Source organism: Channa argus, chromosome 9 (assembly GCF_033026475.1).
Source record: "Channa argus isolate prfri chromosome 9, Channa argus male v1.0, whole genome shotgun sequence".
NCBI classification, from domain to species: Eukaryota; Metazoa; Chordata; class Actinopteri; order Anabantiformes; family Channidae; genus Channa; species Channa argus.
In genome coordinates this window covers 27,119,060-27,130,746 of record NC_090205.1, presented here as the reverse complement: position 1 = coordinate 27,130,746, position 11,687 = coordinate 27,119,060, and the positions used below count along the sequence as shown (strand labels likewise).

At 41.2% G+C, this 11,687-nt stretch overlaps 1 protein-coding gene across 2 annotated transcripts; it reads left to right on the top strand.

The window, feature by feature from the left end:
- Positions 1–630: 630 nt before the first annotated feature.
- On the top strand, positions 631–8,785 carry arglu1a (arginine and glutamate rich 1a). 2 transcript variants are annotated; one of them, XM_067515612.1, is made up of 4 exons: positions 631–1,198; positions 3,465–3,690; positions 6,537–6,620; positions 7,335–8,785. In XM_067515612.1, exons 1-4 carry the CDS (start codon positions 867–869, stop codon positions 7,497–7,499), a joined length of 807 nt encoding a protein of 268 aa, XP_067371713.1. In that variant the 5' UTR covers positions 631–866; the 3' UTR covers positions 7,500–8,785. The 2 variants fall into 2 exon arrangements, with proteins under 2 accessions (XP_067371713.1, XP_067371712.1); XM_067515611.1 differs by having other exon boundaries at positions 3,444–3,690.
- The last annotated feature ends 2,902 nt before the right edge of the window (positions 8,786–11,687 follow it).

Sequence of the window (11,687 nt, the reverse complement as noted above, 5' to 3'; positions counted from 1 at the left end):
ACTTGAATACATGACAAAATGTCAATTGTTGTTTGGTGTTAATAATTTTATCCACTTTGCAGAATATGAACACAAATTATATACACAAATTATATACTTTGTGCACAATTTTGTAAGCACAATATATTAATTTAAGCTCATAGATAAGTTATTAGTTAGGCTTTTATCCCTTGGTAACTCCTGCATGGTCAGGAGGATTTATATGTACAGCAAATATCGAGTGCAAGCTTAGCATAAAGCTAAATAAATAAAGCTATAGTATGTACAAGTATGTACAAGCCAACAAAGGCACATCTCTTAGTAAACAATAGAATATCTTTTGGGGCAAACTTGTAACATTGGATTATCCTATTAAAAAAACAACCAGGCCTGCAGTAGGTAGAATTATGAAAGGTGTGTAAAGGGGTTATACAATAGTTCTATTGTAAGAAATGTTTAGGAAAATGACCTCTATACAATATAACTATTGTATAAATAGTATAAATAATATTGTATAAATAATAACTATTGTATAAATACTTATAGTAGTTAAATAATTATATATAGTTTTTGAGGGTTTAACATACATGTACAGGTTGCGCGACTGCAACCGAAGACTGTCGGAAAATAACGAAAGTCGCGTTGCCTGATGGGAAACTACAAACTCGAGAAACCGCCATCTTTCTTTACAGCGAGTTATTAGGGCAACATAGCAACCACTTTCGAATGCGTATTTCTCCTAAACAGATCTATTGGGGAAATTCCTATTTTAACAGTTGTTGAAAATAACAAGCGGGTCAGCTTGAGATAGAATCCTAGGAATTGTGCATATCTGTAGATATAAAGGCAGCAGTTTCGTAAGCGGTCGACAAGTGAAGGTGGTCAACATGGGCCGCTCTCGGAGCCGTAGCTCGTCCCGCTCCAAACACTCCAAAAGTAGCAAGCACAGTAAGAAACGGAGTCGGTCTCGGTCGCGGTCTAGAGACAGGGAAAGGTCAAAGAAGCGGTCCAAGTCCAGAGAATCGAAAAGGAACCGGCGAAGAGAGTCGCGTTCCCGTTCCCGGTCTACCACAGCCTCGTCCCGCAGAGAAAGAGCAGCCTCGCCACCCGAACGCATTGACATCTTCGGCAGGACACTGAGCAAGAGAAATGCTCTGGACGAGAAGCAGAGGAAGGAGGAGGAGGAAAGAAAAGCAGAAATGGAGAGACAAAGGAAGATGTGAGTATAATTTAAACAACCGCTCGGTTCTTGTAACGTTGTGTCAAAACGCTAGCCGTTTGTAAACGCTGCATAGCTCTTTGAACTAGCAAGCTAATTGCTAACAAGCTAGCCACCATAACATGCTAACACCAGCTAGCGTCAGGCTCTGTGCGGCCCTGCTGATATAGAGAATTCATGACCACCTGTGAAAGCACAGCATATCAACCTATAGATCTAAATGCTTCTCGTAGTTTGGATTATGATTTTAAATGACGACTGAAGTTAGATCAAAATATAAATATAAGCTTAACAGATGACACAACTATGGTAAATTAATTATTATTTATACGTTTAATGACAAACATTTTGATGATCTCATTGTAAACAATGATTTTTAATTACAGTTGTGTAGTTTTTGTCTAAAACTACAAAAAGGTCAATAAGTTTAAAGTTTATATAATGTAGGCATTTACTCGGCCATGTATAAGTCCACGTTTTTTATTATCCTTTTAAATGTTGTGCTTATTCTAAGGTTCTAATGGCAAACTTCTTTCTCTGCAGCACAGGTTGGAGAACCTGCTACAGTGGTAATATAGTTGCTATTGAAGATGCCAATAAAACCAGAGCGCAGTCACTAATCTGCATTTTAAAATGCTTCACTAGTTGCCACACATAGACATCGGCATCTAATGTGGTCTTTTGGTAGCTTTTATCTGTTGGACAGGAAAACGTCTATTGTAAAGATCTCTGTGGTTGCCAGAGGCTGACAGACTCAAACGTTTTGAGTCACTAACCCATACCTGGCTGCCTAAGTGAATCTTATTGTACTGCCCAACAGCTAAAGGCCATACCTATGTAAACATAAAGAACCTGAAAGGAGTTGGGGCATGGATTTGGATGACATTCCCAGTGGCTGACGGGATGAAATAAAATCTAGGGAGGGCAGTTTGTGTGTTTTAAATTTGTGTTATAAGGGCTTTTGTCAGCACACCTCAACTTTTTATAGTTGTCTTTACAGGGTGCAGCTAACATTATGACAGTTGACTATACATGAATACTTCAGTCAGCTGCTGAATGGACGTGGTCATTGTCTGTTAAAGGGCTAGTTGACCGGCATAAGTCCAACTTATAGCATTCATTAATAACTAAAATTAAAAAATTAATTAGGGAAAGCTGTTGTGTAGTTAGGACAAGGGATTAAGTCTACACAAGCCATGTGTCCTCTGCAGATCTTTATCAAACCTGCATTTTATTTTGCCATATGTGCATTTTCAACATTAGACATTGCCAATGTTCAATTTTAAAGGTACAAACGATGTACTTTATAGAATTGCCTCTTGATAGTTCCCCCCCACAGTCATGATGCATGCACTGATTAAAGTCAAACCAATCTGCAACTTATTTTATTGCTTACTGTTTGATTTCTTGTAGCTAATTATCATCTCAATGTTATAAGTGCATTTGGAAACAACAGATTATGTCAACCATACAATCAGACATTTACCAGATTTTGCATGAGGCAGACTTTTTCCACAATGAATGCATGACATACTCTAAACCTGTATAGAATAATGCCTGCGTAGTATTTTATGCCTGAGACAGCTCACCTAGATGGAGTTAGTTTTAGGTTTGACAGGGGTTGGTCAATCCCAGGTGCTGACACAAAAGGTGCATTTGTGCAGATAAAGTTATAGCACTGTAATCCTAGTTTAGATATAAGGTGATATCCACAATCCAGCAGCAGATTTAACTACACCACTGATGGCACAGAAAAGAAAAGGAGAAAAAATTCGGCACATAGTTGAAACCAAGAACAAACATGCAAGAGTGAATAAAACTCTAATGGAACATAATTTTTACAAAGAAGCCCCAGAACTATTGGCAGCTCAACAGGGAATGTTAAAACATTTATTTTTCTGTTGAGTTCACGGCACATTGAACCACACACTGAACCAGGGAGTTTGTCTTGAGGACAAATGTGGCCTGGGCACTTCTGCTGCACAGGGTCTAATGATGGGGAGTGACCACAGTGGCCCCAAACATTATGGTCCTGTGGTCAGCCCTGCTGTGATGGTGTTGTGGAAATGCATATGACTGTATTCAACCAGTGAAATAACTGTACCCACTGTAGACCAATGTCAGACATGTTGATAGTAGAGACAAAATGTAGCTTCAGTCTTTGTGACAGAAGTCACAGTTTACCTGCAGCACTGTGTCACTCTAAAGTTTATAGGTTATTCACAAATTTCTTACATGTATTTAGTACAGCTGTTGCTTTCTCCAGCCGGCAGCAGGAGATAGAGGAGAAGCTGATCGAGGAGGAGACGGCGCGGCGAGTGGAGGAGCTGGTGGCCAAGCGGGTGGAGGAGGAGCTGGAGAAGAGGAAAGACGAGATTGAGCGTGAGGTGCTGCGTCGAGTTGAGGAAGCCAAGCGCATCATGGAGCGACAGCTGCTAGAGGAGTTGGAGCGGCAGCGGCAGGCTGAGTTAGCGGCGCAGAAAGCCAGAGAGGTAACGCTCGGTCGTTTGGAACGCAGCCCCTTCCTCCCCTTCATACCTACCCAACCCTCCACCTCCCTGTCTCATTCTCCCCCCCCAGTCACCTACTCTGACTGGTGCCTTTCTACGGGACATACAGGGACGGTGGAGGTGGAGGGACCCCCACCTCTTCTTGTTTACTTGTCAGAACGTAACCCAGCCATGGTACAAGTTTCATTGCAGGGAAGGTGAAGTGTGTATCTATTTGCAGAATAAAAAATATTGCCAAAGTGTTTGCACATGACATGAACATATTCTGTCAAACAAGTGGAAGTATAGTAGTTTGTTTCTAAGGAGTGTCTGGGTGTAGAAATTGATCTTTGCATTAGTGTTGGGTAATTACAAAATCTGAGTGTAACTCTGTGGATATGTAGTTATTTCTAAACATTTCTAAAATGTCAGATTAGAAACATTGTGCAGGAACTGATGTGCTCTTGTTTTTTGCTGGGTGGGACATTTAAACCACCTTAGTAAATAGAAGGTTTTGCATAGACAAATTAGAATTTTGGAAAGTTTTCACCAGCAGGGGCATTGCTAGAAGTTTTTCCCACTCAATGGTGACTCCCCAGTGCATTTTGGCTTCCCGAGGGGATTCCCTAACTTGCTGGTGAGAGTTTTGCCATGGCAGGGTTACAAAATGGACTGACTTTTCATTCTTTCTCCTCTTTTCCTGGTTCAGTTTTTATTTATTTATTTATTTAATGTCATATTTGTCAGTATCTCTGTTCACGTCTGTAATAAAAGGCTCTTTTTATAAGAGGAAACAGTCAGTTTCGTAGGCACTCTCTCTGTCACTATTTAAACATTTCCCAAATGCCCACAAAACTTGTAACTAGATGAAGTTGCAGAAATGAATCATAGTAATAAGTTCCTTTGTGTTGCATTACACAGCCAGTAGATTTCTAACAAGAAGCCTGATCCTGTGACACCCTTATAGAACAATATTAAGAGAGTAATTTAGGGTTAGGTCCTTTTTCCACATTTCTTTTAGAAAATAGAAGTTGACGTATGTCTGCCAGACCCTGTGCCCCCACCTCGCCAGCATAATTACGAGCAGAGGGTTTATTTACACTACAGTGAAAAGTATTGTGAATGAGAGGGACATCTAAAGCGTAGTGACCCCGAGATGTGCAGGGAGCAGTCAGTGGTTCGGTACTAATAGGGTGAAAAATGTAGCTTTAGCGAGCTTCCTTTACATATTTCAGGACTTATGTGGTCACTCCCCCCCTGCCTTACGCTTTGTGCCATTGCTCTGCTCTGAATCTCCCCTTCATACACTTTTACCAACAGTAGTGGTAGCTTTAGTAAAGCTAGGTCTATATCTGAAAGGTTCAAGCTCAGCCTTCAGCTTTTTGGTTGGTTGGATGGCTAGATTCCTTACATCTTAACCAACACGAGTGGAGATTTTCTGTCTCTGTTCCTCTCATATTCCAATTTTTTGTGTAGAAATGTTAATCCCAATTTGTCCTGTACAGGTTTTGTTTACACGCCCCATCTTGTCTTTAACAATGCTTATTCTGAGAATCATCTGTTAGATGCCATCTGCTCTGGGATACATAATGATGGACCACTACATTTCCTGTTTCCTGTACGACAAGGTTAAATATCTTTGGTGTGACCTTTATCTTTTAATATATTAATATATATATATATATATATATATTTATTTATTTTTTTTTCCCACTATTTACAAAGAGCTTTTTCTTCCAAGGAATAAAATAATGTACTGTTTTTTTTTTTACTCATAACTTGCTTCTTCTGTAGGGCTGCTGCTAAGTTTGATATTGTTATTTGTCAATACATTTGTGTTGTCTTTATTTTGAAAACACAACTCACCAGCTTCCTAACTAGCACTTTGACCTGAGCTGGCCTGCAGCCTTTCAGCTCAGCCGTGACTTGTGTCCTGTACTGTAAGTTTACCGTGGTGCGGTCTTCCTCGAACACACACAGACATCACGTTGTCCTTCACTCTGCTATCCTCTCAGTGGGGACTGAGCGACTATAAAGACAAGGAACAATAAAAAAAAACACAATGTGAGCTGTGGCTGCAGGCGCAGGCTAAGCAATACAGAGATCAGTTATAAAGAGGAATGCCGCGGACGCGGTATGGCAGAATCCCCCCGTACCTACCCACCCACCCCAGGAGCGCTTCTCTGTCTCTGCAGGGGCCGCACAGTCGGGACGAGACAGTAAATATTCAACCGTTTAATGCCGAATGCTTTCACCAGTTGTGTAGGTACACAGGCAAGGAAAATGCGTAGGTATACGTGCATTGGTGAGCCAAAACTATTCCCTCCTTTATTTGTATCTCTTTTCTATTACATATAATGATGTTTAAAACACAGCAGTTGTATTTTCTTCTAGATTGTATTGTCTGTGTTTTTATCTGTCTCTATTTCTGAGTGTGATGAGTGGGTTTCCCCCTTTTTGAATTCTTGCTTAAATTTGCCCTAGGTGTGGCTTAGCTCCTAATTTGTCTTAGCGGGGCATTAATGGAAGAAGAGGGAGGGAAAAAATTTTAAAAAGTAGCGGGTTCATTTTTTCCCCACAGTTTGTTTCTGGTTTTTGCACCTTTTGTGTATTTTTAAAACAATTGAGGCTGACTGCAAAGAATGCCACAGTGTGGTCATGTGCGAGAGGCTGAACAAACTTCTCTGTGGTGTAATGGTGTGCGTGTGTGTGTGTGTGTGTGCGCGCGCGTGCTGGTGGTGAGCATGTGACATTTAGAGGGCAAGCCTGTGTATGTATGTATGGTCTTAAAAGTTCTTTGTGGCTGGAGCCTGTTCGTACGCTAACATTGCACCGTGTCACCTATGTAGGAGGAAGAAAAATCAAAACGGGAGGAGCTGGAAAAAATCCTGGAGGAGAATAACCGCAAGATCGCTGAGGCTCAAGCAAAGCTGGTACGCCCTGCTCTCTCTGTCTCTCTTTGGAGACATTTCACCCTTATCACGTTTTAAAACCCCTTTCATTTGCATGCTAACATGACTAACAACTTTTTTTTTTTTTTTTTATGGTGGCCCAAAACATTTCACAAGATCCAAAAAGCTAATTCAGAAAAAAAAAAAATTTCACTTAAATTTAACAAAACGGCAAAAAGAAAACCACAGCAGAGATTACAACACTTCAAAATGCACACTTAACACATTTAACAAAACGAAGACAAAAGAAAAAACACAATTTGACAAAATATTCAGATTAAAGAACAGGTAGACAATACTGTAGGCTTCTTATTAGATAGTCTGACTTTGGTTCTTTCCAATCCAAAACAGGCAGTTTTGTAATCTGAAATGTTGTTTTCTCTTTTGTTGTTGTGGTTTGTAAATTGTCACATGATCAATTTATTCTTACAATTTTGGGAGACTATAAAATACCCTGATCAATGTTGACCGGCCGAATAAAGCGCAGTAAGAAAAATGGACACATCAATGTCTGGTACTTTTTAACGACAACAATCTGTCCTGCGCTGATTGAGTCCTCAAGGCTTTTACCACACCACAACATGACGAAATAACCTAATGGCTCTTTGGCAAGATCCTCTTCTACTGAGTGGTTTTGAAGGATGTCGTCTCCTACCCTTGTCTGACCTCACTGTTTGTGCTTGTTTTCTGGGCCAGGCTGAGGAACAGTTGCGTATTGTGGAGGAGCAGAGAAAGATTCATGAGGAACGCATGAAGCTGGAGCAGGACCGTCAGAGGCAGCAGAAAGAGGAGCAGAAAATCATCCTCGGCAAGGGCAAGTCCAGGCCCAAGCTCTCCTTCTCCCTCAAGGCCACCGAATGAGACTGCTCCCTCGTCCTTCCCCGTGTCATTCCCTGCCTTCTTCCCCTGTCCAGCTCTCCCTCCTCATCATTTGACCCTCACTCCTCCTCTCTGGAACACTCGCTTCGTTTTGGAAGTGCTGAGGGAAGGCCAAGGAAAGTTAACTCGTTAGTCCCCGTGAAGGCCCTTGTCCCCTTCCTGGCCTTGAAGAGGAGGCAGCTCTTCTCCCTTGAAGGACCTGACTGCTCCCTCCACCCTTCCCATCTCCACAACTCACAAATGACTCTTGTTTGCTTTTATTTTTTATTTTTAGGGAACTTGAACTTTTGATGTAGAATGCTAAAACGTTTCCCCTGGCCTGAAAGTCTTAACTCTGGTGTGACAGAAAGCAACTGTGTGCCCGTGCTCTTGTTACATGTCTCCACAGCCAGCCAACCACAATAGAACTCCAGTTCCTGATAGAGAAGCATATGTGTGACTTTGTCTAGCTCAGTATACTGTACAATAGCTCATGTGCCGCCTGGGAGTTCGCTGTGTGGGTTTTCCTGTTTTTATTTCTTTCAAAATAAGATTCCTAAAGTGGCTGAAGCAGTCGTAACAAATTACAGCTCGGCCTTTACAAGCACAATTAACTTCCCGTCCAGTTCACAGCTCTGTCTTCCACTCAGCTTTGCTCACAGAGCATTTTTTTTTTTTAAGCAGCATGCAAAACCAGGTGAACTCGGGCTCGACTCCCAAGCTGCTCATGACTAAATGACAAACCTTTAACTGGATGTGTGTCACGTCAATGATAAGGGAGGCCTGTGGGCAACAGGACAAAAAGGATGCTTCCTGTATGATGTAATGGTATTAGCCTCGCTGTGATGTGCTGACTTCCAATCCCTTGTCCTCCCCAAGTTCAGATTGAGTTATGAAATTGATTCAAATGTACAGCAATGCTAAATATTTGAAAGGGTTTTTTCCCGAGTCTCTGGGGGAAAAGGTAAATTGCACGAGAACCCCATTCTATCATTGAGCCTATTTTGTAGTAAATGAACATGGCAGCGTGCCTCTCACTTGGTAAGTCTTGATTCGTAGTGGACGGACAAGTTCAGGTAAGATAAGGGTTGAGGTCAGTTCAAGTGTGTGTGTGTGTGTGCGTGCGTGCGTGCGTGCGCGTGTGTGTATGTGCATGAGTGAGTGAGACTGAGAGCCTGACCTCAGGTGGGTATGCTTTTTGTTATGGAGTTTTGACTTTGTCATGTAATATTCCCCTCCCCCAGTTGTCAAAGGACTTAACAGTTGAATAAATCCATCGAATGCCTACACTGACGTGTGATGATGTTATTTAACAGCACTTAGACATTTTGTATGAGTGCACAGGAAATCCTCCGTAAGTGGTGACAAACGGAACTAGGTAACAGATTATTTCAGATTGAAGCCCCTTCACACAGTCGTTTTAACACGTTTTACCTGCTCCATGACAGACCTGTCTGGCCCAGGTACCTGCACCGCGTGACCAGTTTTCTACCCCCTGAGCCGTGCGGAGCCAATACATCAACGTCAGGTTACCGCAGCCCTTGTAATAACACCGTCTAATGAGTTGGCAGCTCCGGTTTGAGCCTTCTACAGTCGCTGGTTTGTTTCCAGCATGTGGAGGCTGACAAAGACTGAGATCATTGGAAACCGACCGTGAGCCGAGCAGCCACGGTCCCGTTTTTGCTTTCCACCGGATTAAAGCCGATGACAAACTACCTCAGAAAATACAGCCTACACTCAAATTTCACTACTGTAGTGCCTTTAACAAGACTGTGCACGAATGAGTCCTATTATAACTGTCGTCTGCATTTAGAAGTGCAAGGGAATTTGTGATGAATGAACATATTAGTCTAATGCTTGATTAATGTGAATTATTCAGCTCCGATCATCAGAATAACGCGCACTGGTTCATAACGAATATGACTCCTGTGTCAACACTCCTGACAAGCATATGAAGTTCATCAGCCAGCCACAGTCCGTCAGCAGCATCCAGGACATGTGGAAGTTGGAAGTCCCGCTCCCGGGGACTCCGAGGTGCCCGGGCCGCTCCGGCGCGCTGCCGAAGAAACGCCGCCCTGCGTCCCCGAGGAATTTTAGGTGACGAGGGGGGAGGAAGGATACAGCTGGCTGGAAAGACTTCCCTACAATCAACTTTACAGAGTTAGGTGTTGGAAAACTAATAAAAAAAATACTTTTTATTATTTTTAAATCAAAGCTAATGTGTCGAATTTGAATTTCCCCTATTATGATATGCAATTATTAAATAAATTCTTTAAAACTAGTAGCCCTAATTACTCGGCCTATTTTCATTGTTATTAAGGAGATGAATAGTATGTTAATTAAATACATTACTCAAGTACTGTAAGCATATTACTGTACATTTTGTTACTTTTACTCAATTACAGTTTGAAGAAAAATTCTGTACATAAAATTTCTTTAATACAAAATACTACAAAAATACTGATGTGTTCATTTGGATCAGTCAACATAAAGTGGTTACAAAACAATAAAGTAGCTCCACTGTAAATCTTCATAAAATATCTTTATATTTATTTTATTAAATATTTTTCACTCTAATTTATTTTTAAAACAAATCTGGACAAAACAGCATGAAAATGGTTTCCTTAGTAGCGTGGGCTGTACTTACGTTAGTCTTCCATTTAAAGTTCTTCAGCCCACAGCAGTTGATCTTATTACTAATTTTGTGTTTTGAGCTGGTGCACTAACACCTCTGATAAGTAACATGATAAAGACTGTACTCAGGAGACTTTTCATTTTATCTACGTTTTCCTTTAACACCGTAGCAACAACAACAGTTAAAGTCCTGTTCAGATTGCTTCCTGTTTGCAAATGTCGGGCTCAAAGATTCATGGTTGGGTTTGTGTGTGTGTTTTATTTTATTTCCCCATTGTTGTGTCAGCCGGGCTGATCTTGCAGAGGAAAGCTCTTTGCAGCAATTAGCCGCGGTGACCGACAGACGCGTTCAGACGCAGGAAGTAAGAGGTGTAAAAAATAAAGAAAGTCTGCGCCAAGATCCCCACAATTACACTGCAGTTATTACACTTACACCACAACGTGTAATAGGCCCAACTGCATTCATTGGATTCGGGAGGCATAGCTGAGACCGTCATGTCCAGCTGTCTGCAAGTTTGTTTTTGGGTTAAACGTTTTTTTGTGCTTTGGTAGAAACTGTAAAAATACATTTATTTACTTAATTTTATGAGTGAATGTAGATAAAGAAATGTTAATACTTTTTCTGCTAGATTTGAATGGTAGTTTATCTGTAGTCGTCTATCAGGGATGTCCCTGCTCTCCGGGCAGTGAAGAAACCAAAACACTGAAATATTTAGAGAAAGTTTCTCAGCGGCCCGTGGAGCCCACACATCCAATACATCATGTCCGTCCTGCTAATCTAATATACTGCTTAGTCCTAAACAGGCTTTAAATGAAACGTCCTCGCAGCTGCAATAAACATCGTGGCTGTGTCTGTGTGTTTGTGTGTGTGCGCGCGCGCGCCTCCTCGGTGTGTTTATTCCACAGCGCAGCCACGGAGACAAGAAGCGTCCCGCTCGTCAATTATCTGCTCGCTGTCACATCAGCCTGATTATTAGCAAACAGACACAATCCACAATCAGCCACCTGATCGAATTAAGTCGTTCATAAGTGTCAAAACTTCACACACTACAGTCGCAAAGCTGCGATGTTCAGCTAAGTGTGTGTGTGTGTGTGTGTGTGCTCGTTGAATTAGAGACCATTAGCTAAAAATTCAGTGTTTGAAGAAAGTGTGAATGTGTACCATCCCAATTAGGCTTTGAAGGAGCTTGAGTGTTGGGTTAAACTAATGTTTGGGGCCATTATACAGCATAGGAGCAGGTCGAATTAAATAAAGGATAATATTAATAATAATGATGAATAACTAGGAAGGCTTTCGTTAATGTAGTTTATTAGGGGAAATGTGACTAAAAAGAAAATATTAAAATATGTGAAAACATTCCGAATGTATCTTTGCCTTTAAATTTGATTTTATATTGTGTATGTGTTTGCTAAAATTTAATAGACTTTTTTTTTTTTTCGCTTTGTATTATTCTAAGTGTAATTTAGTGTGAAATAAAACATAATTTGACTGTGGGACTTTCCTCAGCCAACCCTGAACCGGAATTTCCGCTAGTGGGTGCTCTTGCCTTTCGAAAG

What these genes read in the sequence shown, in the direction of transcription:
- arglu1a (XM_067515611.1), top strand. Translation starts at nt 867, where the DNA reads ATGGGCCGCTCTCGGAGCCGTAGCTCGTCCCGCTCCAAACACTCCAAA. An exon ending in ATGGAGAGACAAAGGAAGAT is followed by an intron (nt 1,199 to 3,443) that starts GTGAGTATAATT and finishes ACATGTATTTAG; the next exon opens with TACAGCTGTTGCTTTCTCCA. An exon ending in CGGCGCAGAAAGCCAGAGAG is followed by an intron (nt 3,691 to 6,536) that starts GTAACGCTCGGT and finishes TCACCTATGTAG; the next exon opens with GAGGAAGAAAAATCAAAACG.